This window comes from Poromitra crassiceps (assembly GCF_964638095.1).
Source record: "Poromitra crassiceps genome assembly, chromosome: 17".
Lineage (NCBI taxonomy): Eukaryota > Metazoa > Chordata > Actinopteri > Beryciformes > Melamphaidae > Poromitra > Poromitra crassiceps.
Window position 1 is genome coordinate 13,833,603 of NC_139635.1, and position 21,197 is coordinate 13,854,799.

The following is a 21,197-nucleotide window of genomic DNA, read 5'->3' on the forward strand; positions in this document are numbered from 1 at the left end:
CTGAGAGGGTAGAGGTGGAGGAGGAGGACATGCGGGACAAGCGCCCGCTGCAGCCCGCACCTGCCAGCGTCTCAACAGCCGCCATCGGAACGGGGACCTCATCTCCTGCTGACATGGACACCGTGGAGAGGGGAGAGGTGGAGGAGGACGTGCGGGACGACCCGCGCCCGCCAGCGTCACTCACAACAACAGCCGCCATCGGGACGGGGACCTCATCTCATCATGATGACACAGATCGATCATCAGGTGGATCATCAGAGCACCTGCAGCAGCCTGCCATCCATTGGGGGGGAGGGGGAGAGGAGGAGGAGCCCGCTACAACAGCCGCCATCGCATCTCTGCATGAGTATCCCACCGACACGATCCGAGTCAGGGCAACCAGCGCTTTTCTACTGCCTACTACACCGGCAAAACCAAATCTGGTTTGGAGATACCACAGGCATGGTTATGCTACTCACCCAAGCTAGATGTAGCATACTGTGGAACCTGTTGGCTTTTTGCAGCTGATGGGAGGTCTCCATGGAAAACGAATAACTGGCGCAGTTTATCCAGGAAAATCTAGCAGCATGAGATGTCTACTGTACATATCAATGCATGTGTGATATATGACCAGTGGCGTTTGCACGGAACTAGTGGTCAAACTGTCAATAGTGTTTGGCAAGTTTTCTTCTATTCATTTCCTGGATACTCAAATTCCTCTTTCTGGCAGAGCGCTTTCCTCTACTCTTTATGTGAAGCCCACAGACAAAAACAGTCTTCTTCATGCCAAAAGCTTCCACAGGTTTAAAATACATGCTACAGCATGCGCTGGAACGCGTCATCAGTGATGTTAGCTGGGGTTGTAAGGTGTTTCGAGTCTCTCAACATCATACACCCTCGCCCAGTAGACCCAGCCGAGACCGAGTAAGACCCCGACCGCGTCCCAGAAGCAGCCGCTCACGGATCAGTCTTCCTACTCTGTCTGCAACGTTGCCCGCGGAAGGGTTGATCACACCCAATCCGCTGCAATAGAGTTAGTGCTACACGACAGTATTGTAAGATCCTTCGGTGCATGGAGGGTCTAAGGCCCTGTGTGGGTGACTCCAGGCCGGGCTCCTCCTACGTCATCCTACCATGGGACAGAGAGGACGCCTCAAGAAGGCATGTGCGCTGCACGTTATTCGCCTGCGGTGAGCACTTCGCTCTAGCCTGAAGGACCCCAGGCCGCGCCGATCTTTGCACAGATTTTCAGGAGGCTAATCCGTAGCGTTTGTGGATTTCTCCCTCACGAGAGAGCCAGGATGGGGTGCTAACCCCATCCGTACCGGATGCCGTCTCTCCGATCGTCAACTGTCTCTCCAGCTTGTCACCAAACTATACTTGGTTGTCACCTAGTCTATTCCTAAGTGTCACTGGCCAGGGGAGGCAGGATTGTAGACACATTACCATTGAAAAAAAGCTTGCCATATAGCCAGTTTTTGTGCATTAAGCGGATCTGCACACAAGCCTCTGAATTTGAATTGGAGGTGAAGAAATGATACGACCAGTTCATCTCAAGGGGCTACCCTGATACGTAGCTTAAAGGAGAATTTCGTTTTTTTACACCACGGTCCTCATTTCCAGGTTAAAATATGATGTTTTACTCACCGAAATATGTTTGGCTCCATTCGGATGCCCACGGAAGATTTTGAGCTCCGAGTAGTCTCCTCAAACAGGCTACAACGAGAGCCTGCGGCCAGCGTGGGGCATGCTGCACACGCTCTCTAAATGACACTTTTTCTGTCAGATCACGGTTCATTATGGTTGTAAATATAATTATTTAGCTAATAGCTAGAAGCTAGGCTAACAACAACACTGCAGTCAGCGTTGATCTGCCCCGGATGGGGTTACAGTGCCCATCTCCCCCCTCTGTGAAACCACTTCTTCAGAGAAACCACAGAAGGGGGAAGATATGCACTGTAACCCCATCCTGGGCAGATCAACGCTGACTGCGGTGTTGTTGTTAGCCTAGCTTCTAGCTATTAGCTAAATAATTATATTTACAACCATAATGAACCGTGATCTGACAGAAAAAGTGTCATTTAGAGAGCGTGTGCAGCATGCCCCACGCTGGCCGCAGGCTCTCGTTATAGCCTGTTTGAGGAGACTACTCGGAGCTCAAAATCTTCCGTGGGCATCCGAATGGAGCCAAACATATTTCGGTGAGTAAAACATCTTAACCTGGAAATGAGGACCGTGGTGTAAAAAACCGAAATTCTCCTTTAAACCTGCTCTATCAAAAGCTCATGCCTATATTCCACCTACAGGGCCACCCAATCAGAAAAATCGACCCGATAACTTGCTTTGCTGCACCACCTACAGCCCTTTGAGTAAGCAAATCAAGGAGGTCATATCTAAACACTGGCATATCCTCTCTGCTGATGTCGTGGGTAAAAGCCTGTTTTCTAATTTGCCTTTTTTGTGCATTCCAGAGCCCACAATGTTCGTGACCTGCTGGTACATGCGGACACTTTTCATGCTGGACAAAGTAGGAGGATTGACGGCCCTATTGGCTTCTTTCCTTGCCTTCACTGCACTTCCTGACAAAACCACAAGAAGGCCAACTCTTTTGTCAGCCATGTAACTAAGAAAGAATTCAAGATCCATAAATGTATTTCTTGCCATTCTATTAATGTTATGTATCTACTTATTTGCTCTTGTGGGCTTCAGTACGTGGGGAAAACAAATCGACAGCTCAGAACCAGAATCAATGAACACAGGGGGACTGCCCATTGTTCCGACCTCTCATTTTTCCGACCTCCCAATATTCCGACCTCCCAATGTTCCGATATTTTTTATTTTTTATTACAATAATACAAACAATACAATCCACCACGCCACTTTCCACACCGCCAACATATAATAAACACAATTGAGCAACAGAGTACAATTAAAACAGGACACTATTGAAAAATTACAGGACAAACATATACATATACATATACCCAACATACATACAACAAACATATAACGAAACAAAACAAAAACATAGTGATGATCATCGTTATCACTCTAAGGTGTCTAAGTTGACAGTGGCTGCATGTACCAGCGTGTCTCTATGTCCTCCTGGCTCTTTTTATTACTCTGCCTCCCATTGCTTTTCTCCATTGATGTATTGTGGCAACTTTTGTACATTTGTTGTGCATATTGAAGTGTACAGTAAATATCTCTTGTTGTTTTTGGTCAAGAACCTTACTTTCAGCTAATTGACAATGATCTGACTTTGTCTGGCCCACATGCAATCAGCAATGAAAGCTGATTGATTGATGGCACCTGAGCAACATGATGTGCCTGCCTGTCTATTTAACCTGTCCTTGGTAGACCTGAATGCTAGTAGCACTGATGATAGTCACAGACTGAAACGTTTGCTGCCTTTTAAACCCACCTTTTCTTTTTTGCACTGTTTTGTTTAGCACTATGTTAAAATAAAGTGGCTTTTTTAGCCCTGTTACATCTGGTGTGCGGGCAGGCATAATCGGGCACAATTTTTTTTTTTTTTTTTTTGTGTGTGCCCGCAGTCAGGCCACTCACTGAACAGCAGGCCAGGCGCCGCCTACTGGTTTACTAGTGGTTTTATTACTTATTAGTTAGTCTGAAGTAATAATTACACCTCAGGGTTAAAGTGGGTGCATCTCATTGTAAAATTGGACTCAGAAGCTCAGAACGATATAGACGGTATGAAAATATGGACAGAGCCACCGTGATGTCACTCATTCATCATTTCTGTAGCCTGTACTACGAAGCTAGTTTAATGCCTTATCCGAGTAAGTTTGAGTTTAAACCTGGTTTAGCCGTACTACAAAGCAAGTTAACTTTCAATCACCATGGCAACTGACGCTGCAAAGCTAACCTGGTCGCAACCAGGTTAGCTTCAGAGGATAAGATCAAAATCCATGACAGACCCATATAATCGGCTCTCTGGAGTCACTCACCATTCATATAAGATCGCCATATGAAAAATAGATTGCAGTCAACTGAGAATATAACAAGAAAAACATTTGTGGCTCTGTAGGTTACATAATTAAATTAAGCCTACTTACCACTTTATGTCTTAACAGCTCAACGATGCGTGGAGAAATATGATCACTATTAATCACGCAGCGCATATCATACACGGAGCCTCAAATGGAGTGAGGGTGATATTCTCCTACATGCCAGAAAAGCCTATAGCCTACATATAATATAGATATGGGATAAATATGGGATAGCCCCAATAGGCTACTAAATATGCAGGCAATTCTTGCATGTTTCAGCTGGAACTGTGTCCTGTAGGCTGTATGCCAATATATGAGCAAAAATAGGCTAGTTTTTATCAATGAAAACTATGGTCTCAATTCAGTTCAGCAGTTTTCTCTTTTATATTAGGCATCAGCATTATCATTATTTTATATATTAATTATTCGATCAGTGCAACTACACACATAATGAGTGATAGAGATCATTATTCATTGAGCATGCGTTTCTAAATCTATGGTCTAAATAGGTTTACAGATTGTGGAAATTTATAGGCTGAGATTACACATTTAGGGGACAGAAATCGCTGATCAAAGTAAATCAAATGACTGATGTGAATACAAGCGGCAGCTTTAGCAGTCCTTCAGCAGATTATATCCAACGCGGATTTTCATTCTGACATAGGTTACATTAAATATCCGCTAAAACTCTGATCACGCACTGCGCTTTCATTGAATGAGGAAATGGGTGTAGAAATGGGTGTGGGCGTGGATCAACTCAGCTGTTCATAATGTGATTGGCTAGCGCACCTCTTTCGCGTGGACGCGCGCCTGTGCACGAGCGAAAAACGTGCGCGTGCACAGGCAGATCCCAGATAAAGCCAGCTTCAGTTATCGAGTAGAAAACCAGCGTCGTAGTATCGGTTAACTAGATAGCTTTGATCCTGTTCAGTCAAACTAGATCAAAGGGACTTATCGCGGATCTGTTAAGATAGCTTCGTAGTACAGGCTACAGGACTCTTGTGTTGGAGCCTTGAGTTTTGCATTGCTCAACACTTGGCTATAGGCGACAGAGACTAAAACCATTGTTAGCCTAATTTTTCAGAAACAAAGGTTGGGGCTTGAGCAGAACACACTACCATGTCTTTACTGTTAGGGCCTTGCTTAAACAGGAAGCTGTTTAATGAAACTGAGAATATGTCAATGTTTATTATTATCGTTATTGTTATGACGTGTAGTTCTTAAAGGGATACACCACTTTTTTGGAAGTTTAGCTCATTTGCCACATCCCCCCCACATAACCAAGATACACCATGCCTTACCGGCACTGTCCGCTCAGTTTACAGTGAGCTACAGTTGTGAAGTTAGTAATTATCGCCATAGAATGGAGGCTAATGGTACAGCTGTTAAAAATCTGCCAAAACACACATCTCACGGCAACAAAATACATGTTGTGCTTCGGGTACTCACCACACGATGAAATGTTAATCCAAAATGCACATAATCTGTCTTTTTGGAAGGGAAAGAGGTCGGCGGCCATGTTTGGAAAGTAGTGCCGGCTACTAAGTAGTGCCGGAGGATGCCCTAAAATGGTTGCCGTACACACCTGATTATTGTCTACAGTTGTGTGCACTTTAACACGTTGAGTGCCAATGACGAGATATCTCGGCTTACAGAATCCAACCGTTGAGTGCCAAAGACGAGATATCTCGGCTTACATAAAAAAAAAAAAAATTGACGGTGGGACATCGATCAACCCCTTTTACGTCTCCTATACCAGAATTGGAGGTATTGAATGTGTATAATCTATTTTACCGACCCACTAAGTGGCGACAGTGCACTCCTGACTAGAGGAAGGCAAGCAAAAAGCAGTGTGACGAAGCCATTCTCATGAAAATGGATTGGCGAAAACGCTTTCGTTTTCGCGCTGATTGCTGGCAGTGCGGGATTGCAAATTTGCATAATAGATTACGGATGGAACACACTTTGAAACACGCAGCATAAATATGACCAGAATCGCAAAAGCTTCATCAAAGCTCTCAACCAAAACTCCAAGAAGCGAGCGAGTCCAACCAGACTTCCTCAAAGAGCGGCCGCGCAGACAGGCACAGCCGCACAGCAGCAGCAAAGCAGTGAGACTGGTGACAAGCTTGTGACACGGCCGCTGGCTGCAGCCAAGCAGAACGCCCACGGAGGGAGGAGTTGGAAGCAGAGGGGAGTTTCCTGCTGTTATGGAGGAAATTACTGTTCAAAACTATTGTTTAGGTCTTACTGATGCCAAAAATGAATGGTTAAAGTGACTGTTCTATCGAATTTCACAAAAAGCCGTTTATCTCTGAATAATTTTTCTGACGCTGAAACCATGCTGTATTCAACTGCTAATGCTTACATAACTACTAACTCTACAAACTAACTCTTTTAGACAGAGAAAGCACACATTCTATTAGTTGTTTTGAGATATTGTGTGTTCACAAAATCTTAGCAGAAAAGAATCCTCGGCTCTTGTAAAATGAGCCAGAATCCTAAAAAAAAAAACTGGCAGAACCTACCTACAGCATTGAAAAAAGGGCTGGCAGTCAATGTGTTAAGTAATACCATTCATGATTTTTCTAAAAAGGAAACCAATGTAGTTGTTCATTTTAAGAGACATGTCTTATTTCTCTTGTATAATTACTGTTGCTCTTTAATAACGCAAAAGTAGTTCTTATCCGATTACTCGATTAATCGATGGATTAATCAGTAGAATACTTGATTACTAAAATAATCGATAGCTGCAGCCCTAGTGCACTTTGGAGACGTTTATGTAACCTTTTTACGCTGGTGATTTAGTGATAGGCTATTTTCTCCACGCACCATTCAGTTGCAATCGGTGGGGTCAAACGTAACTACTTTGGAACAAATACAAATTAATAAAAACATATTCCAAAGTGGTAGGCTTAATTTAATTATGTACAACAAGTGCAAGGCTTCAGTCCTCAATTAATTCAACAGGAGCTGTTAATATTTTTTTCTTTTGTGATTTTCATTTGAATGCAATCTATTTTTCATATGGGGATCCTATATGAATGGTGACATGCTGTTTCCAGAGCGCTGATTGGTAAGAAGGTGGGTCTTTCATGGGTTTTGATCTTATCCTCTGAACTTAACCTGCTCCAGACCAGGTTAGCTCTGAAGCATAAGTTACCATGGTGATCTATGTTGGTAAGAAGTGAACTAGCGTCGTAGCACGGCAAACCTAGGGTTAAACCTGAAGTTACCTCGCTAAGCCACTAATCTTGCTTCATGGTATAGGCCTCACATCATCCAAACTCACCTCTTAGTAGCACATATTTTCAACAGGTTGACATCAGGCTAAAAGCCCCTTATGCATCGTCTATTGTTTACAATGCATCGATTCCCCCCCCCCCGTTTCAGGCACCCTGCCGCTGACTTTCTCCTCCTCCATATAGTTGGTTTGATCACTGCAGTGTTTCTAACATCAGGCTCACAGCACACGCTGTTGGTTTCTGACTTGGTTTGTAGTTGTTTTCATTCATCAAAACATTCAAAAGCCTTACAGACACTTGACTAACCTGTATTCCACTACTGTACTGTACAGTACTGTAGTGTGCTGTACTGTACTACTGGAATGTACTGCACTGTACTCTACTGTACTACACTCTACTGTACTGCACTGTACTGTACTCTACTGCACTCTACTGTACTACTGGACTGTACTGTACTGCACTGCACTGTACTCTACTCTACTGCACTGTAGGCTACTCTACTGCAGTAGCGTAGCCAGACTCGGCTCATTGGGTGTGCCACAGAAAGCCAGGGTGTGCCAGGGGGCGGACCACCCAAAAAAAATGTGGGTCTTTTCAAACCAGATTTAGAGGAATATTTGTGTGTTGTTTGCTCCTTTTCGCACTCATTATTAGCAGGTAGAAGCAGTCAATTAAATTGTATTTTTTGGCAACATGTAAAACCACTTTGTTTAGTATCTCAAAAAAGTCTCACCTACTTTTTCCAATGAGTGTTCTAGTCGGGAAAGAACGCACATTTGGTTGGCATGTTCGTCTACTGCAGAGAGATCTGTAGCGTCAGTGTCCTCTGGCCACAAACCTCCGGTGTGTTGTTGGCTGCGTTCCCCGCTGTTAACGTCATTGTTTCGGCTGCATCATCTTCTTCATCATCATCTGTCTGTTCTCCACTGTACACCACCAATACAGGTGCGGGAACGGGCGCACTACAATCCGCACTTGTTGAGGGGGAGGGTGACGACGAGTCATCTTCTTCCTCGTCGTTTCTTGCCTTTGCCGAAAAAGCTTAAAAGCGAGCTTTGTTTCATGTCTTCCTGATTTGGCGCTGCTGCTGCTGCTGCTGTGCGTGCATTTGTTTACTTTACGTGGACGACAGCTTAACTAGTTTCCCATGATGCTCCGGGGCACATAGGGCAGCGGACAGTTGGACACAGTGCATGACAGCGTTGACATGTGTTTTGCAGACAAAACAAAACACTTTTTTTACCCCATTTTTTTGGGTGCGCCAGTGGCCTGTCTGGGTGGCATTTGCACACCCTAGCGCACCCGTGGCTACGCGCATGCTCTACTGTACTACAGTACAGCACTGTACTGTACTGTACTCTACTGTACTCTACTGTACTGCACTGTACTTTACTCTACTGTACTCTACTGTACAGTACTGCACTGCACTATGATGTACAGTACAGTACACTACAACCGACATTGAAGCTACTCTTAGGGTGCTAACAAACAGCCATAGACAGACAATTACCCAGGCTACCCATGACAACATCATACTACATGTTGGCACCAACAATGCTAGGTTTAAACAATCGGAGATCACAAAGCACAGCATAACTAGGACCTGTGCTTTTGCTAGCAAGATGAGTCGGCATCCATTAATTGTCTCTGGTCCCCTCCCTGTCACACTTAACTCTGACATTTTTAGCAGGCTGTTTTGGCTCAACAACTGGCTGGCCAAACACTGTGCTGATAAGGGCTACCTATTCTCAGATAACTGGCCCTCCTTTAGAGGCATGACTGGCATGCTTAAGATGGATGGCATCCACCCTACCCCATTGGGCGCCAGCACTTTATCAAAAAACCTGGATAGTTGCCTACGGCAAACCCAGACTGCTATCCTTGATTGACAGTTTCACCCACAACATGCAGGGCCACAGGCTGCTAGACAGCCTGTTAGTTCTACCTGTGCGGTTATGGAGTCTGCTAGTTTAATTAACTTAGTCTATCCAATACAGACTGTGCTCCGTCCGCGCCGCACTATTACTATTACTAGTAACCGACCCATAAACGCTCTGCAATATCCTAACCCAAACCTTATTGTTATTAATCCGATTGTTACCACCGCCGCTCCGTCTCCGTATTATACCACGATCTCTCAAATTAACACAGTTTCTCTTCGTCGCTCCGTCCCCTCACGCCGCTCTCGTCCACCCCCCAAAACGTTAAACACCAACCTCATTGAGATTAAATCTACTCCTGGTATCGAATGCTCTAAATTAACTAACATTGATGATAAATCTATTCAATTTGGATTCATTAATATCAGATCAATCACCAATAAAGCCCTCCTGGTCAATGACTTAATCATTGAACATAATATTGACGTTATGGGACTATGCGAAACCTGGCTAAAACCGGACGTTGTTCTTCCACTCATTGAAGCCTCCCCCCCTAACTTTGACAATTCGCATGTTGCCAGAATGTCAAGAAATGGTGGGGGCGTTGGCCTAATTTATAACTCAAATCTAGGTCTTTTGCAGGATCAAAAGTATAAGCTCCTATCTTGTGAGATACTTACTATGAGACACTCTAATATAGCTGGCCTCGGAGCCTTCTACCTAGTTATGCTCTACCGCCCACCTGGGCCCTATTCATCTTTTCTTGATGAATTTTCCAATTTTCTCTCTGACCTCGTAACCCGCACGGATAGTATCCTTATCATTGCCGATTTCAATATTCATGTTAACCGTAAAGCTGACCCACTCTGCAAAGCCTTTCTATCTTTAGTCGACACCCTTGGCTTTGCTCAGCTGGTTCATGAACAAACGCACTCTAACGGCAACACGCTTGATCTCGTCCTCGCTCGTGGGATTAACGTCTCAGATCTGTCAGTCATGATATACCCTCCAGCACTGTCAGATCATTATCTCATTAAATTTAAAATAGACCTGCCCCTCCGGCAATCAAACCTAGCCGATACCTACACCGCCCGGCGTATCGATAGTTCTACTCCCACTGAACTCGCTGATTTGTTATCGGGGCCGCTTTCCTCTCTCCCAGAGCGGATCGACTCCATTAATGAATTCACAAATCAATTTAATTCAATCTTACTCGCCTCGCTGGATTCTATCGCACCTCTACGTACTAAAATCCGTCGCCCTAAAAAACCCTCGCCTTGGTATACTGACGATACACGCGCACAAAAATTAATATGCAGAAAACTAGAACGTAAATGGCGATCATCCAAGCTTGAAGTCTTTCGACTAGCTTGGAGTGATAGCCTACTAAAATACAAATGTATGCTCTCCGCTGCAAGAGCCTCCTACCTATCAGATCTTATTAACACTAATAAAAATAATCCTAAATTTCTATTTGACACGGTCGCAAATCTTACTCGCAAACCCTCCCCCAATACAAACTCTCCATTTACAGCTAATGACTTCCTTGACTTCTTTAACCGTAAAATTATCTGTATTAGAGATGAAATTAGCAACTCTCTATTACTCACAAAGGGTGCTAACCCCTCTCCTAGCCCTGTCCTTAGAACCTTAGACGAGAGTACTATACTCTCGAATTTTGAGACTATCTCTCTAAATGCACTTTCAAAAATTGTACTTTCATCTAAATCCACAACCTGTTTATTCGACCCTCTCCCTGCAAAGTTGATTAAGGAACTCCTTCCAATACTAGGCCCCCCCTTACTTAACATTATCAATAGCTCCCTCTCCTCTGGCATTGTCCCTACCTCCTTCAAATCTGCTGTAATCAAACCTCTACTTAAAAAGCCAAACCTTGATTCTGAGGTTCTTAACAACTTTAGGCCAATCTCAAATCTCCCCTTCCTCTCTAAAGTTCTTGAAAGAGTAGTCTCGACACAATTAACTGACTACCTCTCACATAATAAACTTCTCGATCCCTTTCAATCTGGTTTTAGATCACTCCATAGTACTGAAACTGCTCTTACAAAAGTAACCAATGACCTTCTCCTTGCGTCCGACTCTAATTTCTCCTCTCTTCTCATTTTATTAGACTTAAGCGCAGCCTTCGATACAATCGATCATAAGATCCTCCTAGACCGCTTATCTAACTACGTAGGTATCCGGGGCACTGCCCTATCCTGGCTAAAGTCATATTTGTCTGATAGGACACACTGTGTCTCATATAAAAATATCATGTCCACTTTCTCCTCAGTGAAGTTTGGTGTACCGCAGGGATCAGTCCTGGGTCCCTTACTCTTTGGAGTTTACTTACTGCCTCTTGGCGAAATTTTCCGTAGATATGGCATTAACTTTCACTGTTATGCCGATGATACCCAAATTTATATACCAATTAGACCAGACGATCGCTCTAAACTCGCTAATCTTGAATCCTGCTTAATCGCTGTTACAGACTGGATGTCAAATAATTTCTTACGACTAAACGCCAACAAAACTGAACTACTAGTTGTTGGCCCAAAAACCCAACTTCCATTTCTCACTGATCTTAGTCTGAACATTGAGAACTGCGTAATTACTCCAAACTCAAAGGTGAAAAACCTAGGTGTTACCTTTGATCCTACTCTGTCATTCGATGCTCACATTAAGGATATCACTAAAATAGCTTTCTTTCATCTCCGCAATATTTCAAAGATCCGTCCCTTGCTAAATGCAACGGATGCCGAAACCTTAATACACGCCTTTGTTTCATCTAGACTCGACTACTGTAACGTCTTATTCTCTGGCCTTCCACTTTGTAGCACAAATAAATTACAACTCGTGCAAAACGCCGCTGCTAGAATTCTAACTAGAACTAAGAAGTTTGATCATATAACTCCGGTCTTAATCTCCCTCCACTGGCTCCCAATTCAGGCCAGATCAGACTTTAAGGTGCTTCTGTTAACCTATAAATCTTTGCATGGGCTCGCACCTCCGTACTTATCTGAGCTAATCATTCCCTATGTTCCCACGCGTACTCTCCGCTCACAGGACGGTAATTATCTTACCGTCCCTAAAATTAAGAAAAAATCAGCAGGTAGCAGAGCATTTTCTTACCGTGCTCCACATCTCTGGAACCAGCTTCCTCTGTCAGTTAGGGAAGCTGGCTCCATTGAAATCTTCAAAACTAGACTCAAAACCCATTTATTCTCCCAATCATTTGGTTGTGCTTGATAGTTGTGTTTGATGATGTCATTCTCTAGAAATATTTATTAGCTCTTGAGTACATACAATCCTGAATTGCTGAGCGGGCTGTCTCAAGCCAGCAATATCATTATAAACTTATACTTGACCTAACTTAATAATATGGCATCAGTCGACCCAGTAGCTTAGATACAAAATCTAATAGCTGGTGAATAAACTTAGTCCTGAACTGCTGAGCGGGCAATCACAAGCCAGCAGTATCAGTATAAACTTAGACCTGACCTAATTTAGTTTTGTTTGTTGTAGGTCATGATTAACGGTCCGCATCAACAGGGCTGAATCATTGACAGTGGTGTTAGGTGGTACTTAGACCTGAATTAGCAGTATAGTATTAGTCATCCCAAAAAAAATAAAAATAAAAAATCCTAATAAATTTTGCTTTGACCTAATTTTATTGTTGTCTATAGAGTTAGTTCCACCTCTGCGCAGATTCCCCCGCTCTCTTCTCTCTCTCCCCCTCAGGTGTCCTTCATTGGCCTGACGTACACCCCCGCCGCTGCAGCCCTAGGTCTGGCCGTCATCGCCCTCGCCACCTGTCGTCACTCTAGGCCATCTACCCGCTACTCCTTCTACTGTCTGACACCCCGGGCTCTTCACCACCATCGACCCCTATCCTCATCATCCTGGTCACCTGCCTGCCTAAGGGAAGGGGGGGACCCCCCCCCCGGCCTCATCACCTCCAACTCCTATCCTCCCCTCCCCTTAATCACCACCTCCGACTCTTATCCTCCCCTCCCCTCCTCTTAGCTAGTATTCTCTAAACCTACGGACACTTAAAGACTACATTTTCTATTTCCTTTGGACTCTACTTTTTACATTTTCAACTCCCTTCCCTGATTCTAGGATAATTTAAAAACTACATTTTTATATCCCTCTGTTGGACTCTTTTTTACATTTTCAATTTTCTGTTCTCTTGTAAATTTTATTTCCATAATAAACCATTTACAGAGTTTCAATGCCGGAAAACTCTGTTCATGGTTTAGCCCGGCATCTCTCGGCCTGTCTCGGAGGGGAGTCCCCGGATGGGGGTCCGCCGCTGGGTCCACTGCCTGGGTGGGCCCGCGTGGCCTGCGTGGCCTGCTCTCCCAGTTCCCAGTCACTAGCTGGGGGCGGGTCTGGGAGCGGGTCGCGTGGGGGGTGGGCTTACCCAGGCGACCATTGCTGGGCCCCTGTAGCACAACGACCTCACAAGGTTCCTCCTCAGCCAAGCCAAGTCACTGGGGCAATCCATTTGGTGGAAAGGTTTTCTTGCGTTCACTGGGGGTGTGGGGACGCCGCTGTGTCCCGGCCCGGCCTTCTCTCCCACGCCTTATGTGGGGGGGGGGGGGCCGGGGCGGGGGGCATCGGTGCTCTTCATCACTGGTCGAGGGCTGCCGGTTGGTTTAGAACAGTTTAGGTAGGCGATAGATTAGCTACAGCCTAAGGCTGACCTGTTAGTGTTCAGGCAAAGATCAGACTAGAGCAGAGTAGGATAGGCCAGATTAGGCTGTAGTCTAGCTAGATACTATGTCCCAGTTAGCTCTGGTTAATGCTTAGAGTAGTCAGTTGTCTGATCTTCCCCCCCCCCCTCTCTTTCTCTTTCCCCCGCTCCTTTCCCTTCTTCCCCCTCCTGTTCCCCACTCTCCCACATTTCCCACTCCCCCCCCCCCCCGCACCCTCTCCTTCCATGCTCTTCCCTCCCCCGCCGCCCCTTCCCACGTTCCCCCTGCTCTCCCTCCCCTGCACCCTCCCACCTCTCCTTCTCTGTTCTCTCCTCCTCCCTGTCCTCTCCCCTCTCTCACATTCCCCCTGCACTCCTTCCCCTGCACCCCCCCACCTCTCCTTCTCTGCTCTCTCCTCCCCGCTGTCCTCTCGGGGGGGGGGGGGAGGAGGGGGCGGAGAGGTCTGTTCCCTCCCCCGCCTCCTCCTCCCGCGTTCCCCCTGCACCCTCCCACCTCTCCTTCTCTGTTCTCTCCTCCTCTCCCCCTGCACTCCTTCCCCTGCACCCTCCCACCTCTCCTTCTCTGTTCTCTCCTCCTCTCTGTCCTCTCTGGGGGGGGGGGGGGATGTGGGACGCTCCCCCTGCTTCTCTACCCTGGCTCTCCCTCCCCTGCACCCCCATCTCTCCTTCTCTCCTCCTCCACATTCCTATCTTCTCCCCACCTCCCCCCTCTCCTCCGTCTATATTGCTCATTCTCTCCCCACCTCCTCCCTCCCCCTGCTCTCTTCCCCCCCACACCTCCCCTCCCTTCCCCTCTCCTGCTCTCTCCTCTTGCTCCTCCCCACCTCCTATACCCTCCCCACCCCATCACTCTCTCACATTCCCCCTCCCTTCCCCCTCCCCTCCCTTCTCCTGCGCTCTCCTCTGCTCTCCCCTCATTCCTATATTTTCTATATTATCAATTGTTCAAATGTTATCTTTATTCTGTATATTCTTGTTACTGTGTGTTAGCTAGAATTAGCTAGACATACTTTCTGTGAAGCCCTCTGAGACATGCTTGTGAATTAGGGCTATATAAATAAACTTGACTTGACTTGACTTGACTACAGTACAGTGCAGTACTGTACTGCACTGTACTGTACTCTACTGTACTGCACTGTACTGTACTCTACTGTACAGTACTGCACTGCACTATGATGTACACTACAGCACAGTACAGTACTGTACTGTACTGTACTGTACTGTACGGCCATCCCCGTGACGTCATGCGCTGACGCAAATAAAGATGGTGGTGCACTAGGCTACAAATATAGCACAAAGGCTTTTTCAAAAAAATAATCTTTCCAACAATGGCTTACTTTTATGATGTTATTTTTTTTATTGTAGTACATCTTTCTAATGTAATACGCAAAGATCTGTGTAGGTCTCTATTTTCATTGTTTTAGGTCCTCTTTAATATTCCTCCTCTTCTCAGTGTGACAGAGAAAATGTGTGTGACTCTCAGCCTTCTAGCAGATGTTGGGCCCTATCTTGGTACGGGGTCATCCCTATGTTCCCCGGGTCCTATGTTCCCCGGGTCCTATGTTCCCCGTTTTTAACACTCTCCGTAACATTTGGGGTGTCTATCCGCTATGCCGACCACCCGCAATGCCGACCTTAGGTTTAGGCGTGAGGGGTGGGAGAGGTTAGGTTTTGGGTTAGGGTCTGGGGGAGTTTAGGAAGGGTTCTATGTTCCCCGGTCCCACAAAAACGGGGAACATAGGACCCGGGGAATATAGGACCCGGGGAACATAGGTACGCTCCCCTTGGTACAGGCGATATCCCCTATTTGCGCTTGCGCACCTGTTTGCATGCCTTAACGATAGCAGACCACCATGCGCAAGTGTCCAGGTGTTATGCAGAGTTTTGCACCCCCGCCTGCCCGGCAGCAGCTAAACGCTGTCCCCACCTCAGCGGAGCATATTGTAATGATTTATACAGAAATGTAACTGTTTAAAAGCTTGTGATGTAATTGTCTGGGTAGTTGTGACCTCCCTGTTTTCTAAGTTAAAACAGCCCCGAAATATGGTGGGGATGCAATTCTCAGTGGGGATGCGGAAACGTTCACAGCACATGCCGCAGGCGCAAATTAGAGCCGTGCCAAATCATCTGCGCCCCCAAAATGCCTGCGCAATCGGGATTTGGGCGGTCTTACGCTACGTTCACACAGGGCACCTATGCCTTGCCTTGCCTCAACCCACGCCTACGCCTACATACCTTGAGCTGGGCGTGAACCTATCACACGCTTTTGCGATCACACTGGACGCCTATTCCACGCTGAACATGAGCCGAGTCACAAGTGCCTCTCCTCTCTCCTGAGTGTTTTTTGTTGTTGTCACGTGTGGTCCCGAATTATCATGGGTAGGTAAAATAAATCAGATATATTTAATGTGCTATTGATGCTGGATATGTATAACCAGGTCTCTTTCTTAGGTCACTGTTGTCATAGAGAACTGGATGCTGTTGTACTAAGTGGATTAACTTTTCATTGTCCATCTTGCTTCTTCGGTCGCTATTCTCTCTCCTGAAGATTTGTTTATGGGGAGAAAGCCCCACGTTATAGCCACCTGTCAATCACTCTCTCTCTGCTCAACATTGTTGTAGTAACACCATTTTATTTTGAAATTCAGTTGACTTTGCTGTTTTTTCCCACGGATATTGTCACGTTCTTCCTTCATGGCTTGACAGAAGAAGTCTGCCTTCACGCGCCTAGTCGGCTTGAAAATAGAACTCACGCCTAAACGATAAAATCGGCGCAGCTCAGGCAAGGCGTGGGTACACGCAAGGTTCACGCTGAGGCGCCCTGTGTACACAGCCTCATTGACTAAAAAGGATGCCTATTTTAAAGCGTGGGTAAAGGCAAGGCGTAGGCAAGGCTTGGGTGCCCTGTGTGAACGTAGCCTTAAGCACCAGAATTATTCACAGGTGTGGCCAGGCAATGCCTGGGCGTTACATCAAACAAACAAATCAGATTCCCGTCTCGCAATCGCTGTGTGTGCATGAGGCATACAATATGTTGTAATTCTCTCCATGCGTAATAGAGTGGACTCACTCGTGCTGAGGACAGAGAGAGATGGAGAGAGCTTATTGATAGATCGTCTGTGGTGCCAACGACCCTCTAGGACTAGGTTATGGGATAGGTGAAGGTGAATAGCCTATATGTCCATTGTCCAACAAGTTTTCTCAATTCATTTCCCTCTTTGCGATGTGATAAAAGTTTCTCAGTGAGTTATAGTTGATTGCCTCACTGAATTATCTGCTAATACCCAATTTTAGCAGCAGAATTTGATGTCCTGGCATGGCAAGGCTGTGTGTAATGACATATCCAAAATAAATTTTACTCTGCACTGCGCTGTGCAGCACAGAGATTATGGTGCGTAAGAGGTGCTTTAAAGCTCTTAGCGCAAAGTAATTGCGCGCTGCTGACGATAGGATAATGCGATCTATCCCCACATTGAAACGCCTTGTTTGGCATGTGGCATGCCTATGTCCAGTACAATTGGAGGCATGCACTTGTGCACATCCATAATTTGCATTGTGCACGGCGTTAAACGAGCGCAAACGCTAAATTACCGCTTTTGCGAAGATAGCTCTCCATACCTGAGAGACTCCAGTCTCCAGTGTTGATCCTCCAGTCCAGCAGACAGCAGGACCCCTGAGGCTCCTGGACTATTGTAGCTCAGGTCCAGCTCTCTCAGGTGGGAGGGATTGGAGCTCAGAGCTGAGGCCAGAGAAGCACATCCTTCCTCTGTGAGTAGACAACCTGAGAGCCTGCACAGACAGACAGACAGACAGACAGACAGGCAGACAGACAGACAGTAATTACATATATATGATAAGATAATTGGATTACTTAACAGGATTTTTTGTACATGAACCATATTGTGATATACATTGGTATTGAAACTGACCCCTGTGCCTATCGTGATATTGATTTAAACCGTATTGCCCAGCCACAGTATACCCCGTTTGTTCTGCTCTCTCTTCTCCCCCTCCCTCCCCCTGTTAACAAAAAGTACAGAGCCTTACTCAAAGTAAGGTAGTGCTCCCCTACGTGACTGTCCACATTAATATAGGGAACATCAATTCAGTAGCTTCAGGTCATTATTGTTATTATTTTATCTGGTTGCACTGAGAGAGATTACTTCACCACCTGATAGTGGTTTAACCAGTTAGACCATCTATCTTCAAATAGTTTCAGATTCCCCTGAATCTTATAAGTTCAGTACTCCATCTGATACATTTGTTGAACCGTTTCTCTCCATTTGTCTATCAGAGGGCTTGTTTTTTGAAGCCAGCTTCTTGTTATTTGTTTCAGAGCTGTTATGCGCAGTATCCTTAATAAATATTTGTCATTTTTATTTTGTATTTCTTCCACCGTTCTGCCCAGCAGCACAAAGTCTGTATTCAGATGGCAGTGTCTTTAAGATGGTGTTAATTTCCTTCTGCATATTGTTCCAAAACGGTTGTAAGTTGGTTCAGAATACATGCTACAGCATGCACTGGGACGCGTCATCAGTGATGTTGACTGGGGTCGTGGGGTGTTTCGGGTCTGTCAACATCATACACCCTCGCCCAGTAGACCCAGCCGAGGCCGATTACGACCCCGACCCGCGTCCCAGAAGCAGCCGCTCACGGATCAGCCTTCCTACTCTGTCTGTAACGCTGCCCGCGGAAGGGTTGATCACGGCCAATCCGCTGCAATAGAGTTTAGTGCTACACCGCAGTATTGAGAGACCTTCGGTGCATGGAGGTCTAAGGCCCTGTGGGGTGATTCCAGGCCGGGCACCTCCTTCGTCTCACCAGAACCTCCCGCGGAAAAAGACAATCCTACCATGCCGTACCATGGGCAGGGAGGATGCCTCAAGGAGGCCTGTGCGCTGCACGTCATTCACCTGCGCCGAGCACCTCGCTCTAGCCTGTAGGACCCCAGGCCGCGCCGATGTTTACGCAGATTTTCAGGAGGCTGATCCGTAGCGTTTGTGGATTTCTCCCTCACGAGAGAGCCAGGCTGGGGTGCTAAAACCCATCCCGTACCGGATGCCGTCTCTCCGACCGTCACTAATACTGGGCAGAACCAAAAAATGTGACTGAATAAAATATTATATTAATGATGATAGGTTTAATCATTTCGTACTGTAAAATATTCCCTAGTGGTAATTTTTTTAGGGACCCTGTCAGTCAAGGGCCCTCACGTTTTCCTCTCTATTAATGCACCCCTGGTTCCAGGACGAGGCACGCGCCAGTTACGTTATCTTTAGAGCATCGCAGTAAATACAATATTCCTGGAATGTGAGTTTAACAAACCAGTTACATGTCCTCTGCATTCTACATCAGATTTGTTTGGTTTGGTTTATTTCGGATCAAGAAATGCATAAAAACCATTACAAATTTACAATTAATACAGTAGTAAAAAAAGTACACAATATGTAAAACGAAAGTAAAATGATCCAAGGATAACCCAGTAAAGCAGCTTAAAGTTACAAACTAGAAGCCTGCTTATTTCCACTGGGGTCCTTCAAATATCAAAACCTTAATATTACACAATTGTACTTTATAAAAGAAAAACAGAAAAAAGAAGTCTATCGATGACACATAAAATATATGATATATACAAATGAAATCTCAGCGAAGGTGTTGCAATTACTCTCTAGTCAACATCTCATTTTTTAGATGAGTCTTGAGAGCACGTTTAAAGACATTCACAGTGTTTATGCCTTGCACTGAAGCAGGTAAATTATTCCAAAAGTTGATAGCAGTGTTACAAAATGACGTTTGGGTTTGGCTTCCTGCAATAGGTTTCTGAATTGAATATTGGGCAGATCTGGTATTATAGGAATGAATTTCACTTGTTCTTACAACACCCTCCTTGAGATAACCAGGGCTAAGGCCGTTCAAAATGCGATATATGTGACACAATTTAAGTTGCTTCACCCTTAAATCAATCGGTAACCAACCAAGTTTACTAAACTCAGTAGCGCCAATATGAAACCTATTGTGAAGATTAAGCACACATCTTATGGTTTTATTCTGTGCAGTTTGGAGTTTCTGTTTGAGATTTGCCTTTAGGCCAGAGTACCATACACAAGATTAAGACATTACTGTTTGTTTTATTTTGTATGTTACATACTTATTGGCCAAGTTATGTTAGTTTATGGGCTAGGAAGTCTGCCAGGGTACAAGGGAGTATAGGCGGCCATCTTGCCTGCAGAGTTTTCAAATCAAGTAGAAAGTCTGCCAGGGTACAAGGGAGTATAGGCGGCCATCTTGCCTGCAGAGTTTTCAAATCAAGTAGAATACCGTTTTGCCAGAAATCTGGGGGGTTTAGTCCTGCTTTAAGTAAATCCTTAGCCAGAACTATGATGGCAAAACCAAAGTTACTTCCGTGTTTGCCTGAGGCGCATGCCGTCATCACTTGCTGGTATGTATTTACTTCTAAATGCCCGTTTCCTGTCATGTTGGATTTATTTCATTGCCTGGTGAGTACACAAGTCATAACATGTACATGTGAGTGTTTCTGGTGCTGTTCGAATGTGTATTTTTTGTGACTGAATGGGGGGTAGGCAGCTGTACGGTATACTGCCATTGTAGTGCTAAACTCACTGGCAGGAGGGTGAAAAACACTTTCTAATGCACGCACAGTGAAGAGAAAAGCATCTACATTCAGTTTTACTATCGGGAATATAGCAAATAGGCGAATCTCTCAAAATGTTGGCGTATCCCTTTAACAGCTGATACCAGCCTCAGGTTTGTGTTTTCAGTTCAGTTCTGGACTCAGTTCAACAGAATCTGACAAGTCCTTTACTTCAGGTTTCACCAACAGAGGCAGTGAGCATAAAAATAAATAACTATCTCAGAGGAGAGAAGGTGGAGCTGAATGTTGGTTTTTCAGCTGGTTTCAAAGACCACAGCAGGAAAATGCGAGAACAGATATTTTCTCTGACATTAATGTGTGTGAAGTAGAATTTAAATGGTCTGTTGAACAGTAACAGTGATCCTGACCTGAGAGTCTCCAGTATACAGTGAGGACTCCGCAGTCCAGCTGAGAGCAGCTTCACGCCTGCATCTTGTAAGTCGTTGTTATTCAGGTCCAGCTCTGTCAGACTAGAGGACTGGGAGCTGAGAACTGAGGCCAGAGCTTCACAGCTTTTCTCTGACAGCTGGCAGACACTCAGCCTGAAGGACAAGAAGACATGTGGAAATGTTATTCTGTTATATTTAATGTCAGCATTGTATTATTTCTACTGGCAGACTGTATTATTAAACTGTATTAACTGACCCTTATATTTAAATTTTTCCTACCTGTATCACTGTTTGTGTTCTATGAAAATGCTGTATGTCA

At 45.2% G+C, this 21,197-nt stretch overlaps 1 protein-coding gene across 1 annotated transcript in view; it reads right to left on the reverse strand.

Annotated features, from left to right (window-relative positions):
* Positions 1-1,381: 1,381 nt before the first annotated feature.
* LOC310792213 (protein NLRC3-like) overlaps positions 1,382-21,197 on the reverse strand; it is a gene marked incomplete at both ends in the record, with an annotated part of 32,494 nt that continues 12,678 nt past the window's right edge. The window contains 3 exons of the mRNA XM_083653941.1: positions 1,382-1,391; positions 17,465-17,626; positions 20,858-21,031. Of these exons, the coding sequence (XP_083510067.1) occupies positions 1,382-1,391; positions 17,465-17,626; positions 20,858-21,031 (346 nt within the window). The remainder of the gene's footprint in view (positions 1,392-17,464; positions 17,627-20,857; positions 21,032-21,197) is intronic.